The sequence below is a fragment of the Cebus imitator genome, unplaced genomic scaffold, assembly GCF_001604975.1.
Source record: "Cebus imitator isolate Cc_AM_T3 unplaced genomic scaffold, Cebus_imitator-1.0 Scaffold101, whole genome shotgun sequence".
In the NCBI taxonomy this organism is placed as follows: Eukaryota; Metazoa; Chordata; class Mammalia; order Primates; family Cebidae; genus Cebus; species Cebus imitator.
In genome coordinates this window covers 413,996-430,644 of record NW_016107416.1, presented here as the reverse complement: position 1 = coordinate 430,644, position 16,649 = coordinate 413,996, and the positions used below count along the sequence as shown (strand labels likewise).

General features: G+C 57.4%; 4 protein-coding genes and 1 long non-coding RNA gene across 11 annotated transcripts in view; 4 read left to right on the top strand and 1 right to left on the bottom strand.

The window, feature by feature from the left end:
• SPATA24 (spermatogenesis associated 24) overlaps positions 1 to 2,557 on the top strand; it is an 8,962-nt gene extending 6,405 nt beyond the window's left edge. For 2 of the 3 annotated variants that reach the window (XM_037741402.1, XM_017536723.2), the window contains exons 5-6: positions 593 to 695; positions 806 to 975. In XM_037741402.1, coding sequence (XP_037597330.1) covers positions 593 to 695; positions 806 to 935 — 233 coding nt within the window. In that variant the 3' untranslated portion in view covers positions 936 to 975. Of the gene's footprint in view, positions 1 to 592; positions 696 to 805 lie in introns of all 3 variants that reach the window. The other variant, XM_017536722.2, reaches the window with a different exon arrangement.
• An 86-nt stretch (positions 2,558 to 2,643) lies between these two features.
• On the top strand, positions 2,644 to 6,406 carry PROB1 (proline rich basic protein 1). Its single transcript, XM_017536721.2, is given in 1 exon segment — positions 2,644 to 6,406. A coding segment is annotated over 1 exon segment (3,078 nt). The 5' UTR covers positions 2,644 to 2,658; the 3' UTR covers positions 5,737 to 6,406.
• Positions 6,407 to 6,745: 339 nt separating this feature from the next.
• Positions 6,746 to 10,450, top strand: MZB1 (marginal zone B and B1 cell specific protein). Its single transcript, XM_017536716.2, has 4 exons — positions 6,746 to 8,060; positions 9,466 to 9,590; positions 9,886 to 9,996; positions 10,097 to 10,450. The coding sequence occupies exons 1-4, from the start codon at positions 7,884 to 7,886 to the stop codon at positions 10,251 to 10,253; spliced, it is 570 nt and encodes a 189-aa protein (XP_017392205.1). The 5' UTR covers positions 6,746 to 7,883; the 3' UTR covers positions 10,254 to 10,450.
• A 706-nt stretch (positions 10,451 to 11,156) lies between these two features.
• Positions 11,157 to 16,649, bottom strand: part of LOC108310064 — a 9,054-nt gene continuing 3,561 nt past the window's right edge. The window contains exon 2 of the long non-coding RNA XR_001827603.2: positions 11,157 to 11,344. This is a non-coding gene — a long non-coding RNA (uncharacterized LOC108310064). The remainder of the gene's footprint in view (positions 11,345 to 16,649) is intronic.
• Positions 15,562 to 16,649, top strand: part of SLC23A1 (solute carrier family 23 member 1) — a 17,950-nt gene continuing 16,862 nt past the window's right edge. For 3 of the 5 annotated variants that reach the window (XM_037741400.1, XM_017536714.2, XM_017536715.2), the window contains exons 1-2: positions 15,563 to 15,713; positions 16,312 to 16,425. In XM_037741400.1, coding sequence (XP_037597328.1) covers positions 15,678 to 15,713; positions 16,312 to 16,425 — 150 coding nt within the window. In that variant the 5' untranslated portion in view covers positions 15,563 to 15,677. Of the gene's footprint in view, positions 15,714 to 16,311; positions 16,426 to 16,649 lie in introns of all 5 variants that reach the window. The other 2 variants (XM_037741399.1, XM_037741401.1) reach the window with 2 other exon arrangements.

Below are 16,649 nucleotides of genomic sequence, written 5' to 3'. Positions count from 1 at the left end.
TCCGCCTCCTGGGTTCAGGCAATTCTCCTGCCTCAGCCTCCTGAGTAGCTGGGATTACAGGCACGCACCACCATGCCCAGCTAATTTTTTGTAGTTTTAGTAGAGACGAGGTTTCACCATGTTGACCAGGACGGTCTCGATCTCTTGACCTCGTGATCCACCCACCTCGGCCTCCCAAAGTGCTGGGATTACAGGCTTGAGCCACCGCGCCCGGCAGAAATGTAATTTTTAGATGAGGGAGAGTCTCTCCAAGGAGGCAACATTTGTAAAGACCTGCAGGAGTTGAGGGCAGGTGCCATTCATCTTCCTGCCTTTGGACAGGACTGCCCACCTCTCTCTAAGGACCTTCTCCTGCCCTCATGTGGGTCCTCTGGTCCGGAATAGACTTGTGAAGTCATTGACAACAATCCTCAAACACTGCACTCCCCCAAGACTGCACAATAAACTCAGTCAGTAAGGTAGTAGCAATTCTTCATGGAGAACTCCTGGGTGGGGAGCCAAGCTCCAAAAAGCCCCATGAGGGAATGCCTTATCTCAGGAAGGAGCCCTTGGGATGGGAACCACCCCTCCTCCCTGCCTCTCTCCCCCACAGAGATTGAGTCTCACATTGTAAAGCAAGAAGATATACTTAATGGCAAAGAGAATGAGATTAAAGAGTTGCAGCAAGTTATCAGCCAGCAGAAGCAGATCTTCAGGTGAGGGGTCTGGGCTCGGCCGGGGATGTTGACGACACTGAGGAGCCAGATCTCTGGCCTCTACCTGCCCTGGGCTGTCCACAGCCTACCACCAGCCGGCTCCATTGCAGGAATCACATGTCCGACTTCCGGATCCAGAAGCAGCAGGAGAGCTACATGGCCCAGGTGCTGGACCAGAAGCATAAGAAAACCTCAGGAATGCGTCAGGCCCGCAGCCACCAGCATCCCAGGGAAAAATAAAATGGCTACTGCCTTCCTGTTCTCTGGCTGTAATCGCCAGCCTCTGCCTGCTCTGCTCTGCTCTGAGAGTCCCCAGCCTCTAGCCCCTGATACTTCCCTCCCTCTTGGGTAGTAGCAGGGGTCCACAGGGTAGGCACTTGTAGCCTAGGGGAGGAGCTAGGTCTTTGTTGTCTGGTAGGCACCACCCCTTCTTTGGGTATTTAATCCCTTCCTATATAAACAGCCCTTATTACCCAGTAACATCACACCCCACTCTCAGTGTCTTGGTAAATTTAACTCTTTCAACTTGACTACAGGGCAGGAAGCCCTGACCAGAAACTTCAAAGACAGGGTGTTCCAGAACTACAAGGAATTTGGGAAGTCAGTTTCCATCACATAAAAATAATGTTATACCTGCAAATCAAATTTGTACCTGCTAATACCTCCCCTCAACAAACGGGAGCTTCACCAATGGGAGGAAGGGAAAAGACTGCTGTGCTGGTTTTCAGGTGGAGAAACAATCTGGGAAGGGAGCTGGACTTGCTCAAGTTGCACAGGCAGGGCTGGATGGGATGGATTGGCTACATTCTTTCAGAAGCTGTCACTGAGTGTCCCCCAGGTGATCATGGGGATACACCCAGGCAGGGGACCCACTTCAGGGGTCAGGTTAGCCCAGTGTAGCCTGTCCTGGGTCAGTTTGAGGCTAAGTGCACAGGAGGGGCCAGTGCTCTTGCTCCAGGGCCAGCTGGGGCCTGAGTCATAGCAGGACCTTGAAGCCAGAAGTTTCAGGGCAAGTGGTGCCCACTGTTGTAAAACAATGACAGGTGGTGGCTGCCTCCCCACAGCGCCTGTCTCTAGAGCAGGTCCTAAGGCTACGGGGGCTGAAATGAGGGCCTTGTGAGTATCTTGGGGAGCACAGGGCTGTTCTTAACCTCCAGGGGCTTTGCAGCTGAGACCACAAGCTACTTTGAAGCTTCCCATGGGACTCCATGTTGGTATCAAGGAACTGTTCTAGGAGCTGAGGCAGACTGAAAGCTAGAGCTGTCCACTCCATCCTCTTCCAATAGGTCTCACTGAGGGCAATGGGTCCAGCTAGAGTTAGCACCTTCCTGGGGCCCTGAGGCGCCAGGGAGGCCTCTAGCAGTGTTGCTTACTCTACTGAAGGTTGGGGATTGGGGAGAGTGTAACTGAGGTCAAGGAAGGTGGTGGATACACCCTTAGGAGCTCTAGCTGAGGCCAGCAATGGCGATGGGGGTCCCCTGCAGTGATGTTAAGACACCCAGGGCTGAGGGGAAGATTGCTTGTACTACCTGAGTCGCCCAGCCTGAAGGCCTGGTTCCCCGGCTCACAGACTGAACCGCACACAGCAGTGCCTGACTTCAGTCGGATCGCTGCTGGGCCTCAGTTTCCTCACCTGTGATGGGTGGAGTTGGACCTAACTCCTGGCTCCAGGGCTTCAAAAGGTGGGCCTGCCGTTCCCTCACCTGCCTGTCAGCCAAAGCTTGGAGCCCACACCAGGTGCTCTGGCTTGTGCCGGAGAAGGGGGTCGGTAGGACATGGAGGCTGGAGAGGGAAGAGTGCAGAACCCAGGTCTCTCCTGCTGCTGGCGCCGCTGGCTCAGGAGTGGACGCGGCCGCTTTAAGGCACGGTGACCCCACGGCATCCTTGGGCGGGGCGGGGACAGTGCCGGCGCCACCAGCGGAGGCGAATGCGAGGGAGGTAGTGCGCGGCGTCCGGCCCCACCATGCTGACCGCGCTCGCCCCGCCAGCCCTGCCTGGGATCCCGAGACAGCTGCCCGCGGCCCCCGCACGGCGCCAGGACTCCTCCGGTTCGTCAGGCTCCTACCACACGGCTCCGGGTTCTCCGGAGCCCCCGGACGTTGGGCCGGACGCGGAAGGCCCGGCGAATTGGCCCTGGGTGGCCCTTGGGCGGGGGGCGGGCGCGCAGCCTCGCCTGTCCGTCAGCGCCCAGAATAGCCGCCAGTGCCACAGGCCCGGCTCGGGTTTCCCTCGAGGCCCGGGCTCCGGCCCACGGCCACCCCAGCCCCAGCTGCGCACTCTGCCGTCGGGGGAGATGGAAGTCATCTTCGGCGTCGGACCTCTGTTCGGCTGCTCTGGCGCAGAGGATAGCGAGGCGCAACAACTCACGGAGCCGGCCTTCAGCAGCCCCTTGCCACCGGGGCCAGCGTCTCCCGCCCCGGTCCCTCGCCAGTCCCAGGCCCCCGACGGTAGCTCCCGCTGGGCCACCTACCTAGAGCTGCGGCCCCACGGGCCAAGTCCTGCCGCCCCAGCGCAGTTCGAGTGTGTGGAGGTGGCTGTGGAGGAGAGCGCCGGGCTCGTCAGGCCCCGGACGGTGCCCAAGCGTCAGATCGAGCTGCGCCCCCGGCCCCAGAGTCCCCTACGGGCGGCTGGCACGCCTCGTCCCCGGCTGCTCCTGCGCACCGGCTCCCTGGACGAGTCGCTGAGCTGCCTGCAGGCCGCCGCGGGCTTCGTGCAAACAGCGTTGGCCAGAAAACTGAGCCCGGAGGCCCCGGCCCTGAGCAGCAACACCTTCCGGCCCACGGGGCCGTCCGATCCTGCGACCCGGGAAACGGCGCGCAGCAGCCGCGTGGTCCTGGAAAAGGCTAAGTCTCGGCCACTTCGCGTACAAGATAATTTGGCCTCCGCCAAAGCCCCGAGGCCGTGGCCCAGCCTCCGCGAGCGCGCAATCCGGCGCGACAAGCCTGCTCCCGGGACCGAGCCTCTGGGTCCTGTTAGCTCCAGCATCTTCCTTCAGTCAGAGGAGAAGATCCAGGAGGCACGGAAGACTCGGGTCCCGAGAGAAACGCCGGATCGAACTGTCCAGAAGGCACGGAGTCCGCCTGTTGAGTGTAGGGTCCCCTCCGAGTTTCCAAGCAGGGCTGTGAGGCCAAGGAGCCCGTCCCCGCCATGGCAGGCTCCAAATGGGGTTGTACGGGGTCCTCGCTGCCCGTCCCCCCGGAACCTGTCCCCGTGGGATCGGACTACTCAGAGAGTGAGTAGCCCATCGTTCCCTGAAGCCTCCACCGCATGGGAAAATCAGAATCCCGCCGTCGAGGAAACTGTCAGCAGAAGCCCTTCCCCTCCGACCCTTTCCCAGTGGAATCAGTGTGTTGCAGGAGAAAGGGGTCCATCCCTCGAAGCCCCTTCCCGGTGGGAGATTCCACATTCGGCAGCTGGGGATGCGGTGGAGCCACGTAGCAGCCCGTCCCCGCGGGCCTTCTTGCCGTGGGAGGCGCCAGATCGTCCTATTGAAACTTGGAGCCCATCGCCCCAAGAGACGTGGGATCCGATGGATATCCGATCGATAGTATTTAGTCAGGAAGCTCAGAATGGGTTAACTCAGGAGGAGTTGGCACCACCTACACCGTCAGCACTGGGGACTCCAGAACCAACAGAGGTGCAGAGTCCATCCACGCGGGAGATTCCTGATCTTGCCTTTGGAGGCAGACAGCCTTCCCCAGAGGTGGCAGCACCTGAGCCGCCCGGCAGTCACCTTGTGGGCACCCTGGACTCCGATAAGTGCCCAGAAGTCTTGGGTCCTGGGGAAGCGGCCTCGGGACGCCCGCGCGTGGCCATTCCGCGGCCTCGAGACGTGCGCAAGTTGGTGAAGACCACGTAGGCGCCAAGCTTCCCGGCGGGAACCCCAGGCTCGGGGCTGCCTGCGCCTCCTGCAGACACCTGCGGGGAGGAGGGCGGCGAATCCAAGACCCAAGAGCTGCCGGCGCTGGGGCCCCCAGCCCCGGCTCACTACACTTCGGTTTTCATCAAGGACTTTCTACCGGTCGTGCCGCACCCCTACGAGCCTCCAGACCCGTCCTTCGACACGGTCCCCCGCGACGCTTCCCAGCCCAACGGGGTCCTGCGGCGGAGGGCAGAGAACAGCACCGCGAAGCCCTTCAAGCGCACAGAGATCCGCCTGCCTGGGGCCCTGGCCTTGGGTCGCCGGCCCGAGGTAACCCCGGGAGTGCGAGCGCGCGGCCCAGGCGGCGAGAACAGGGAAGCAGAGGCCCAGCGCCTCGTTCCCGACGGCGAAGGTCGGACGAGCCCCCTAGGCGGCGACCGCTGCTCATCCCAGCGCTCCCCCGTAGGGCCAGCAGGGGCCCCATCGCCCTGCCCCAGCTCCCCTCAGGTGCACCCCAGCCCGAGCCCTGGGATAGCACCCAAACCGAAGACACCACCTAAGGCCCCCGAGCCCGCGGCTCCGGTCCAGGCGCCACTCCCGCGGGAGCACCTGGCGACAGCTGGCAGGATGGCCCCCGCCCAGCCTCGCGCTGCCTCGGCACCTCCCACGGACCGGTCCCCGCAAAGCCCCTCCCAGGGAGCGCGCAGGCCGCCCGGGGCCGCGCCCCCAGGGAAGATCTTGGTGGACCCCGAGAGCGGCCGCTACTACTTTGTGGAGGCGCCGCGGCAGCCTCGGCTAAGGGTGCTCTTCGACCCCGAGAGTGGGCAGTATGTGGAGGTGCTGCTGCCGCCTTCATCTCCCGGGCTGCCCCACCGCGTCTACACCCCTCTGGCCCTGGGGCTGGGCGGCCTCTACCCGCCTGCCTATGGGCCTATCCCCAGCCTCTCCCTGCCACCGTCCCCGGGCCCGCAGGCCCTCGGCAGCCCCCAGCTACCGTGGGCCTCTGAGGCAGGGCCCCTGGACGGGACCTACTACCTGCCGGTGAGCGGGACCCCCAACCCTGCTCCTCCTCTGCTCCTCTGTGCGCCGCCCTCCAGCTCGCATCCTACTCAGCCCGGCAAGGCTCCTTGTTCCCGCTGTGAGGCCCCAGCCCGATACCCATGGAGTTGGAACCCTTAGATGGCCTGGGAGGTTCTGGAATTCAAGCCCCTACCCTCCTCTCCTTCCATCACCTGTCACTCTGTCTTTAACCCATCCCAGCCGGTCGTCTGACCGGAAGCGATCTTCAGAGAAGGAATCTGAGCCCCGAGGCTAGTGGAGCTGGAGCTCACCCAGGAAGCGGTTGCCTACTTCCTTCCCCAACAAAATTATGTATCCCTTTCCCAGGTATTCCCAGGGTGTGGTGTGGTGTGGTGTGTGGGTGTGTATATGTGTATGTGCAGGCAGGCAAATAGGGAAAGTGAGGCATCGCTGGCGCTTGTCCCCAGGAGCCAATCAGAGGAAGTGCTGTGGCTTCCCCGGGGCAGCAGGAACGGGAGCAGCAGGAGACAGGGAAGGGAACTGTCTGGCCTCCCTGGTGGCGGGCCCAGCTGAGGTGGGGCCGGCCAGTGCCCCTGGTGAGGCAGTGGTAAGGACTCTGGCTGTCAAATCTGCTCTTAGGAAGAGGAGCTGAGCTTTGGCCCTGGATGCTACCCGGGTGAAAGTGGCCAGTGCAGCCCCTGGTCCAGGCTGGCTCTGAGAAAGGGAGCTAAGGTGGTGGCAATAGGTGGAGGTGAAGCAAGGAAGTAATACAGGGAGGGCCTGGGGGAGGGGTGAGCCTGGAACTTGGGGTGGGAAGATGGGGAGCTTGGCCTTCGGGGTTGGGTGGCTTTTTTTTTGGGTTGGGTTGGGGTTTCTGCCCCCCCCCCCCCCTTGGGGGTTGGTTGAATTGTTCTTGGGAGGTTTTGGGAGGTTGGGGGTTGTTTGGGTTTTTTTCCCCCGGGGGCTTTTTGCCCTTTGTTTTGGTTGAAGGTTGGTTTGGGGTTGGCGTTGGAGTTGTTCCCCTTGTTGGGTTGGCCGGGGTGCCTTGAGGTTTTTGGCGGTTTCCTTCCCCCGTTACCGGTTTTGGCACTATTGCCCGGAGGGGGGGTTGGCCTTCCGGGCCGTTCCCGGCAGGGGCCGGGGCCCGGGTCTTGCCTTTCTTTTGCCTTGATTTCCGGGGGCTTTTGAGGGGGTTGAGGGGTTTTGCTTGGGTTGGGGGTTGTTTTTTTTGGGGTCTGTGTGTAGTTGTGAACTGGAAATGGCTGGCCCTTGCTAGCCTGGTGTGTGATGTGATGAGTTTGGGAAGGGCAGTTTCCATTAGAAGCAGTGGCAGGGATGGGGATGGATGCCTTTGTTGTTCCAGGCCTGTTGGGGGGCCCGTGTCCCTCGCAGTCCCTGCCTTCTGCCCTGGAGTGGAAGCTGACTAGGAGAACTATGTATCAGAACAACCTGGCCATTTTCTGGCTGAGATGCCAGCTCTGATGGCATGGAGGGCCCTGGGGGCCACCCCAGGTGCCTTACCTCACTGCGGTGTGTAATAAATCACTGACGATGGAGCCGTGATGACTGAAATAACTGGTGTGAGATGTCTGATTTCCTGCCACTGCCTCTCAACACCCTCCACAGTGCCCTTCCATGCCTGGGTATGGCCTGGGTGAAGGGGACCTCAGGGTTAGGGAAGGAGGCCATGTGTGTCTTTGAAACATTGCAGCATCCCTGTCTCCCTGAATTTGCCTCCCAGAAGGCTCACAGCCACACCTCATTCCTTCTGGTGGTTGAGTGCCAGGGGGCTCTGGGGTCAATCAGGCTTGGGTTTCTCAGCAGAGCCCCTCTAGCTATGTGGCCTTGGATTTGTCACCTCTCTGAGCCTTTGTGTCAGAAGGGGCAGAATAAACATGACAGTCTCATTTCTCAGAAACATCACTGAGACAAAAACAGATGACAGCAGTCAACCACTTCTTCCCACAAGGCACTCAGCACAGTGCCTGCCACTCAGCCAGATCACAGGATGTGGGAGGTATCAGCCCCCATGTGTTCCTGCCCAGGCCCAACCCCCCTCCTTGCCTCATTGCTCCCTATCTGTGAAATGGAGCTTAGATGGCTAGAGCCAGGGTCCAGCTAGAGGACATGTCCACGTGGCGTCTCCAGGGCCCTAGAGGAGGGAATGGGAGGGGAAGGGGAGGGGTGAGGTGTCAGTTCCCCATTGGTCTAGGCCAGGTGTTCTGTGGCGGTCCCCATACCATACAAGCACACACACATCTGCACGCCAGCCACAGACTGTACTTGCTGAGCTGGCTCCTGGGGCCATGAGGCTGTCATTGTCACTGCTGCTGCTGCTGTTCGGAGCCTGGGCCATCCCAGGGGGACTCGGGGACAGGGCCCCACTCACAGCCACTGCCCCACAACTGGACGATGAGGAGAAGTACTCAACCCACATGCCCTCTCACCTGCGCTGTGATGCCTGCAGAGCTGTGGCTTACCAGGTGAGTCCTTCACCACTGTCACCTTGCCCTGCCACACCCCTTCTCATGCCAGACCCTTCCATCCACCTCACATTCCACCACCAGCCTTTGATCCCCAATCCCCACCACTGGCATCAAGCCACAGACACAGCCTTTCATTATATTCCATGCCTCAGTTTACCCATCTGCCCACCTAACAGGGAGCAAACAATCTGGGACACGTCCATAGTATCTTGAGACCACAGGGAATCACTCACTTGCCCTTGGACTTCTCCCTTTCCAGGCCCATCCTTGGGTCTGGACTCCCTCTCCAGACCTAACAGGGCGGCTTTGGCTATGTCTACATGGTGCACATGCACACATGTGAGTGCCTGCATGTGAGTATTCGTGTGTCTGGGTCCACACACACCTCTTCTGAGCATGCCTGCATGCCAGTGTCTCTGTGGGGTGGGGGGCCTGGGAGTACAGGTGCTATTGAAGATTGGGCTGTAGTTTTTCTTTCCTTGTTCTTGTGGTTTAAAATGCATGTGGCCGGGCGCGGTGGCTCACGCCTGTAATCCCAGTACTTTGAGAGGCCGAGGTGGGTGGATCACAAGGTCAGGAGTTCGAGACCAGCCTGAACAACATGGTGAAATCTCGTCTCTACTAAAAATACAAAAATTAGCTGGGTGTGGTGGCACATGCCTGTAATCCCAGCTACTCAGGAGGCTGAGGCAGGAGAATTGCCTGAACCTGGGAGGCAGAGGTTGCAGTGAGCCAAGATCATGCCACTGCACTCCAGCCTGGGTAACAGAGTGAGACTTCATCTCAAAAAACAAAAAAAAAGGCATGTGCCGGCTGGGCGAGGTGGCTCACACCTGTAATCCCAGCACTTTGGGAAGCTGAGGTGGGTGGATCATCTGAGGTCAGGAGTTTGTGACCAGCCTAGCCAACATGATGAAACCCTGTCTCTACTAAAAAGTTACAATAAATTAGCCAGGTGTGGTGGCACACACTTGTAGTCTCAGCTACTCAGGAAGCTGAGGGAGGAGAATCGCTTGAACCTGGGAGGCAGAGGGTACAGTGAGCCAAGATCGAACCACTGCACTCCAGTCTGGGTGATGGATGGTGTGAGACTCTGTCCCAAATAAATAAATTAATTAATAAAATAAAATGGCACGTGCCACTGGGCAGATGTGGCCTGGAGGAGGGGCCCCAGTGTCCAGGCCTCACCTATCATTTCAGCATTTCCTCCCCATCCCCCACCCCAATCCCAGGGAGCTTTGGGGGCGGGGGCAGGGCAGTGCAGCGGCCTCACAGGTGCTTCCTGCTCAAACGGCTCCCTTGCTGCCTCATTCTCCCCAGAGACTCAGCTCGTATCCTCCCCACCTCCCCCTAACTGAGCAGCAGTCCTGAGGCCCTGGCTCCCACTCCCTCCTTGCTCCAGATGTGGCAAAATCTAGCAAAGGCAGAGACCAAACTTCATTCCCCAAACTCTGGGGGGCAGCGGGAGCTGAGCGAGTCTGTCTACCTGGATGTCCTGGACCGGAGCTGCTCTCGGAACTGGCAGGAGTGAGTTGCCAATTCTGCCTCCACCTCCCTCCTCCAAGGTCAGAGCTAGTGGGTGGAGATTCCCACTCACCCACTACACCATAGGACTCTGGTCCAAGAGAGGGTCTGGCTGGGATGAAGTCTGGGCTCTGGAGCTGAGAGCAAGTGGGTGGGAGAGCAGGTAGCCAGCAGACAGTGGCCTTGGGCCAAAGGCTTTCCCTCTCTGAATTCTGCAAACGCCCAGCGTGTCCAGCTTGGTGTGGAGATGAGTCTCTCCTTGCCAAAGCTGTATTCTTCTTCTCCCCACTGCCACCAGCTACGGAGTTCGAGAAGTGGACCACGTGAAACACCTCACAGGCCCAGGACTTAGCAAGGGGCAAGAGCCAAGCATCAGCGTGATGGTCACAGGGGGCCCCTGGCCCACCAGGTGATGCCTGGGGTTTGGGGAATAGAATGAAGCTTCTGAAGCCTTGGTTTGCCCCACTGTGGGCTGGGCAGTGTCTGAGCCTCCTGCTGGGTTCCCCTAGGCTCTCCAGGACCTGTTTTCACTACTTGGGGGAGTTTGGAGAAGAGCAGATCTATGAAGCCCACCAACAAGGCCGAGGGGCTCTGGAGGCATTGCTGTGTGGGGGACCCCACAGGGCTTGCTCGGAGGAGGTGTCAAACACAAGAGAAGAACTCTAGTCCCAGAGTGTGCCTTCCTCTGAAGGAAGCTGGGCTTGCTCTGAAGGTCTCCACTCCCTGTCTGCAGGCGGCCAGGAGGGCAGGAAAGCCTTGCTCTGTGCTGCCACCCTGCCTCCCTCCTCTAGCTTCAGGGCACTGGGGCCTGGGTGGGAGCCAAGGCCTTCCCCTCTGGACTCAAATAAAACCCAGTGACCTCACTTCTTCTCTCTGCAAAAGGTGCTTGGAGGGCTGGGAGTACAGACATTGGTATTTCTGCTGATAGCCTTTCTGAGAAAAAAAAAAAAACACTCGCAAATTTTTTTTGAGACAGAGTCTCATTCTGTCACCCAGGCTGGACTGTGGTGGGGTGACCTCGGATTGCTACAACCTCAGCCTCCTGGGTTCAAGCAAGTCTCCTGTCTCAGCCTCCCAAGTAGCTGGGATTACAGGCATCCAGCACCCACCATCATGCCCAGCTAAGTTTTGTATTTTTAGTAGAGACGGGGTTTCATAATGTTGGCCAGGCTGGTCTTGAACTCCTGACATCAGGTGATCCGCCTACCTTGGCCTCCCAAAGTGATGAGATTCCAGGCATGAGCCACTGGGCCCGGCCTTCAAAATGCTTTTCCTATTCGAACACACAACAACACAGAAAACAGCTGTGACCAAATGTGTGGTGCTTTCCCCACACAAACCAGGCAAGCAGTTTTGCAGCCGACACCAGCTGGGTGCCCTCCAAAATTCAATTCTGACACTATTTACCTGGAGACAGCGGCAGAGCCACAGGCTGAGGGCTCAGTCCCCCGTTCTGCCCCCATTCAGATGCCAGTTCCAGGTCCAGGCCTCTGGATCTTCTGGCCTACTGGCTTCAAGATGAGGTTCCCACAGCCGCCTCTTGGAGTTAAACTAATTTGCTAGAGTGGCTCATAGAGCTCAGAGAAAAATGTTTACCAGTTTCTGATAAAGGATGTTACAAAGGATACAGATGAAGAGATGCTCAGGGCAAGGTATGGGGAATGGGCTCGGAGCTGCCCTCAATTGATGCATCACCCTCCAGGAATCTCCACGTGTTCAGTATCCAGAAGCTTTCTGAACCCTGTCCTTTTGAGTTTCTGTGGAGAATTCATTACACAGGCATGACTGATTAAGCCATTGGCCACTGGTGAACAACTTACACTCCAGCCTGTCTGCCCTCCCTTGGCGAGGGTGGGATGGGGGGCTGAAATCCTGCCTTGGTTTCTCTGGTGACCAGCCCCTGTCCTGAAGCTACCCTAGGGGCTGCCAGCCATCAGTCAATCATTAACACACAAAAAGACGTCACTTTGGGGATTTTAAGATTTTTTAAATTATACTCCAGGAAATGAGGTCAAAGACCAAATATATATTTCACAATATTACATCCCTCCTACAGCAGGCCAAATATACATCCCTACAAATTCCAGAGGTAAGAGAGAGCCGTCAATCGCGTGGTGTTGTAGCTGTCTAAGGGGTTCCCCTTGCCCACAGCCTAGACAGAGCCTATTTCTCAAGATGGGGGAATTGCAATAAAGAGTAATCCATGCAGAGCTGGCTCTACAGGAGTCTACTTTTATTACTCAAATCAGTCTCCCCGACCATTTGGGGAGCAGTTTGTAAGGGCAACTTGGTGGATGGCAGGGAAGCCAGTGAGCCAGGAGTGCTGATTGGTCAGGAATGAAATCACAGGGAGTCAGAGCTGTCTCCTTGTGCTGAGTCAGTTCCTAGGTGGGAGCCACAAGATCGATCTGGGCGGTGCCAGCTGATCCATCAAGTGCAGGGTCTGCAAAGTGTCTCAAGCACTGATCTTAGGAGCAGTTTAGAGAGGGTCAGAATCTTGTAGCCTCTAGCTGCATGACTCCTAAACCATCATTTCTAATCTTGTGGCTAATAGTCCTACAAAAGCAATCCAGTCCCCAGGCGAGAAGGAGATCTGCTTTGAGAAATGGCTGTTCTTGTCTTTGTTTTAAACTATAAAGGAAAAACTAAGTTTCTCCCACGGTGAGTTCAGCCTTCACACAGGAATGAAGAAGCACAGGTTGGAGGTTAGAAGCAAGATGGAGCTGATTAAATTAGATCTCTTTCACTGTCTCAATCATAATTTTGCAAAGGCGGTTTCAGTGACATCCCAGGTCTTCAGAGCCATCATGAGAAATGAGAACCAAGGAAAACTGCACGCAGGCCGCCTTGTGGCACACCTACTCCAGCCACGCCATGCTGTCTGCGCCTCCCAGAGCACACAGCTCACCGGGTCTACACTCAGTAGCTGTTCACTTTCCACACTCTGCCTTTGACGCCAGCTGGTATGGTTGGGCCCTGGGTTTTTGACCAGCCAGATTCAACATTTTCGTTCTCAGTGCTGCTTTCCCTGGACATTCTTCTGGCTGGGGCCTTTTCCTTAGTAAAGGAGCCCTGGGCCCCGCCCAGGTCTGGGAACTATAGATCGGTGACACCAGGACTTTCAGCTACCTTTGTGAGTGTCCCTGATCTGCCCAAGCCCTCAGAGGAAAGACAGAACATTCTAATCCCTATTTTTAGAAATACTTTTATGGGCTGGGCACAGTGGCTCTCCCCTGTAATCCCAACACTTTGGGAGGCCGAGGTGGATGGATCATGAGGTCAGGAGTAGGAGACCAGCCTGGCCAACATGGTGAAACCCTGTCCCTACTAAAAATACAAAAATTAGTTGGGCGTGGTAGTGGGTGCCTATAATCCCAGGTACTCAGGAGGCCGAGGCAGGACAATAGCTTTAATCCGGGAAACGGAGGTTGCAGTGAGCCGAGATCATGCCACTGCACTCCAGCCTGTCAACACAGCGAGTCTTTGTCTTTTTTTTTTTTTTTTTTTTTTTTTTTTTTTTTTTTTTTTTTTTTTGACAGTGTTTCACTCATGTTACCCAGGCTGGAGTGCAATGGCACAATCTCGGCTCACCGCAACCTCCGCCTCCTGGGTTCAGGCAATTCTCCTGCCTCAGCCTCCTGAGTAGCTGGGATTACAGGCACGCACCACCATGCCCAGCTAATTTTTTTGTATTTTTAGTAGAGACGGGGTTTCACCATGTTGACCAGGATGGTCTCGATCTCTTGACCTCGTGATCCACCCGCCTCGGCCTCCCAAAGTGCTGGGATTACAGGCTTGAGCCACCGCGCCCGGCCGAGTCTTTGTCTTAAAAAAAAAAAACAACTTTCATTTTGCACATGAGCCATGTGTAGGAAGACAATCTAATCCCCCTTTGACAGATGCAGAAACCAAAACTTAGACAACAGAAGAGGTTCAGGCCAAGTCTCAGGCTAAGTAGTAGCGGGCTGGGAGGGGATTCAGACTTAGGGGACAGGGAGGTAGGCTGTGGGGGGAATGGAGGTGCCTGGGCAGGCCCTGGCCACTTGAGCTTTCCTGGGAGCTACACTCAGCCCCTTCCATCCTTTACCTGTTCCAGGACCTGCCTGAAGCCCCATCTTCCCTGGCCTTTACTCAGGCGAGAACCCCTAGACACCAGGAGGAGAGTCAGGGCCCAAGAAACCCCCTAAGCTGTCAGTAGGACCGGGTGTGGAGCCAGGCCTCCATGACGTGGACCTGTGTTTCTGTGGGCTGATAAGAGGCCGCATCAGATCTGGGTGTGTGGGCCCCTTCATGCTACTGTGGATCTGGGACCTTGCTCTCCACCTCGTTCTCTATGTGTGTTATGTGGTTTGGGTTGAATTGAGTGTCCATGGAGCTGTGTGTGCAAGGGGTGGGGCTTGGTCTCCACAGCCCCCTGGGGAGTTCTGGGAGGAGAGGGTGGAGAGGAAAGTGCTGGGGAGTTGCAGAGGCTTCAAACTGGTCCAGCAACTTTGGAAATCTGGGAGCAGGAGCCAAGAGGGAGAGAAGAGGACAGGTGGACAAAGGAAGTGTGGACGCCGGACACACAGGCAGACTCAGGGCTGTGACATGAAGCTGCTGCCCAGCTGGAGAGTGATGCTGCCCCTGGACCCTTCGGGCAGGGCCTGGCCATGGGCACAGCGACTCAGAAGTAGGTGAACCCTAGAGTGCTGGAGCTGGGGCAGCCCAGAGGGGAACAGAATGGGAACCTCAGGCCCGGCCCTCACCAGCTGAGGAGACTGAGCTCTTAGCACCCCCACCCCACGTCCCCCTCTGCCATCCTCAGGCCCTAGGGCCAGGCTAGGCTGGGCCTGCCAGGAGGGGAGACGGGCTGGGCACAGGACTACCTTCCTGGGCTGGGAAGGGCAGCCACACAGGGCCCGGTGCGTAGAAAGTCCCTACACTCCATCCAATGCTCTGCTGTGGCTGTCTTTAAATTCTTTATACTTTTGGAACAAAGGCCCCACATTCTTACTTTGCACTGGGTCCCAGAAATTATGTGGCTGGGAGGGGAAAGGGATCGGTGTCCTGACCCAGGGTGCAGGCCAGGCCGGGCCAGCCTAGGCAGCTCCACCTGCAGGGGCTCATCTGCTGCCTGCCTCAGGGACCCTGAGGGGTGCAGGGTGATGGGGGTAAGGCAGCTCAGACCAACTTGAATTTTAGGATTGATCTCTGCAAGCTTGCTATCTGCTTGGCTTGGGTCAAATCACATCTACTGAATCTGTTTCCTCTGCTATGAAAGGGGTGAATACCGCCCAGCAGAGGGCTACTCGGGACAGTGCATATCCATGTTTCTTGGCACAAGGTCATTCCTCAATAACGAGAATGACTGTGATGATGATGATAATAATTAATCGGTTACTAAAAAGTGGGGAAGGGGCCAGGTGCGGTGGCTCATGCCTGTAATCCCAGCACTTTGGGAGCCCGAAATGGGCAGATCACCTGAAGGTCAGGAGTTCGAGACCAGCCTGACCAACATGGAGAAACCCTGACTCTACTAAAAATACAAAATTAGCTGGGTGTGGTGGCACATGCCTGTAATCCCAGCTACTCGGGAGGCTGAGGCAAGAGAATTGCTTAAACCGGGGGGCAGAGGTTGCAGTGAGCCGAGATCGCGCCACTGCACTCCAGCCTGGGCAACAAGAGTGAGACTCTGTCTCAAAAAAATAAAAAAATAAATAAGTGAGGAAGGGCCTTATACGGGGTGTTACATAATAAATGCTGGTTTCCACTCCCTCTTCTCTCCCCTCACCTGGGGCCTGGTAAACTTCCGGTCCTCACCCCTCGACTCGACTCTGGCCCTCTCTTGGAAAACAAGAACAGGTCCGGCACCCAGGCACAGATGCAGGCAGGGAAGAACACATGTGGCAGAGGCTTGGGTGGCCTTTACCACTCTAGCGAAAGTTAATACGTTACCTTTGCACGGGCCCCCCTTTCGCAATCCGGAGCTGGGCATCTGGTTACAGATTTACTTCGAACAATGCCTGATATGTGGAGTAAAGTCCTCCTCCTTGGCTTTCGTAAAGTCATCCCCTCTTCTCCTCAGGAACAGCTCAAACCTGTGCCCCAGAGATGAGGGCCCAGGAGGACCCCGAGGGCCGGACACAGGTGCTGGGGACTGGGGGTGGGGGGGTGGGGGTGGGAGGGCCTGTGCAGGCCTTCTCCCTGGAGGCCAGAGATAAATGTTCTGATGAACTCAATAAAGAGTGACTTGCCCAAACTGAATGTGGCAAGTGGGGGATGGGTGGACGTGGGTGTAAAGGAGGCATCAGCTTTGGGACTGGCTGACTCAGGTTGGGGCTCAGGAGGGGCCTAACCTCCCCTCCAGTGACATCCTTAGGATCTCCAGGGGGAAGAAGTGGGACCAAGTTGGGCTTGTCCACAGTCTCGAGCCCTCTCAGCCCCCTCTCCTGTGGTCCCCAAGACTTCTGACTTAGGGGTCCATTTCCCTGGCTAGAATGCCAGGTCCCGAGGGCTCTGGAAGCCGGCACAGTAGACTCATCCCTGCAGGAAGCAATGTGAAGGGGGAGTCAACTGTGGCCAGACCGACCGAGTGGCAGCCAGGTGTATGGACTGCTGGGGAGGGCAGGGACCCCACTCTCAGTTGCTGACTGGCCACTTGGGCTACCTGATGGATCCAGGGCAGAATGGATTTTTGCCCGTCCCCATTACTCCACCCTAAGCTACTTCTCTCTGCTGCCCCCAGCATGAATCCACCAGGGACCCCCCGATGCCCCTACCCACAGAGCCCAAGTTTGACATGTTGTATAAGATCGAGGACGTGCCACCTTGGTACCTGTGCATCCTGCTGGGCTTCCAGGTGGGTCCCCAGGGCCTCCCTGCCCTCACTCTGTGCACTTCCCAGGGCCTCCAGCCCCTCCCTGGCCAGCAGGGAGCATCTTGGGTAACAGGAAGAGAAAACTGAGGTCAGCACAGTGGCTGTCAGCAGGCAGGGCTGGGGAAGAGGCCGGGTCCTGAGAGAAGATGAACTCCCTGGGGGCGTGTGATGCTTGCCAGGTGGAGTGTTGGTGACAGAGAGCAGAG

Coding starts and splice junctions, on each gene's coding strand:
- MZB1 (XM_017536716.2), top strand. CDS start 7,884: ATGAGGCTGTCATTGTCACTGCTGCTGCTGCTGTTCGGAGCCTGGGCC. Junction 9,591..9,885: donor TGCTCTCGGAACTGGCAGGA/GTGAGTTGCCAA, acceptor CACTGCCACCAG/CTACGGAGTTCGAGAAGTGG. Junction 9,997..10,096: donor GGGGGCCCCTGGCCCACCAG/GTGATGCCTGGG, acceptor GGGTTCCCCTAG/GCTCTCCAGGACCTGTTTTC.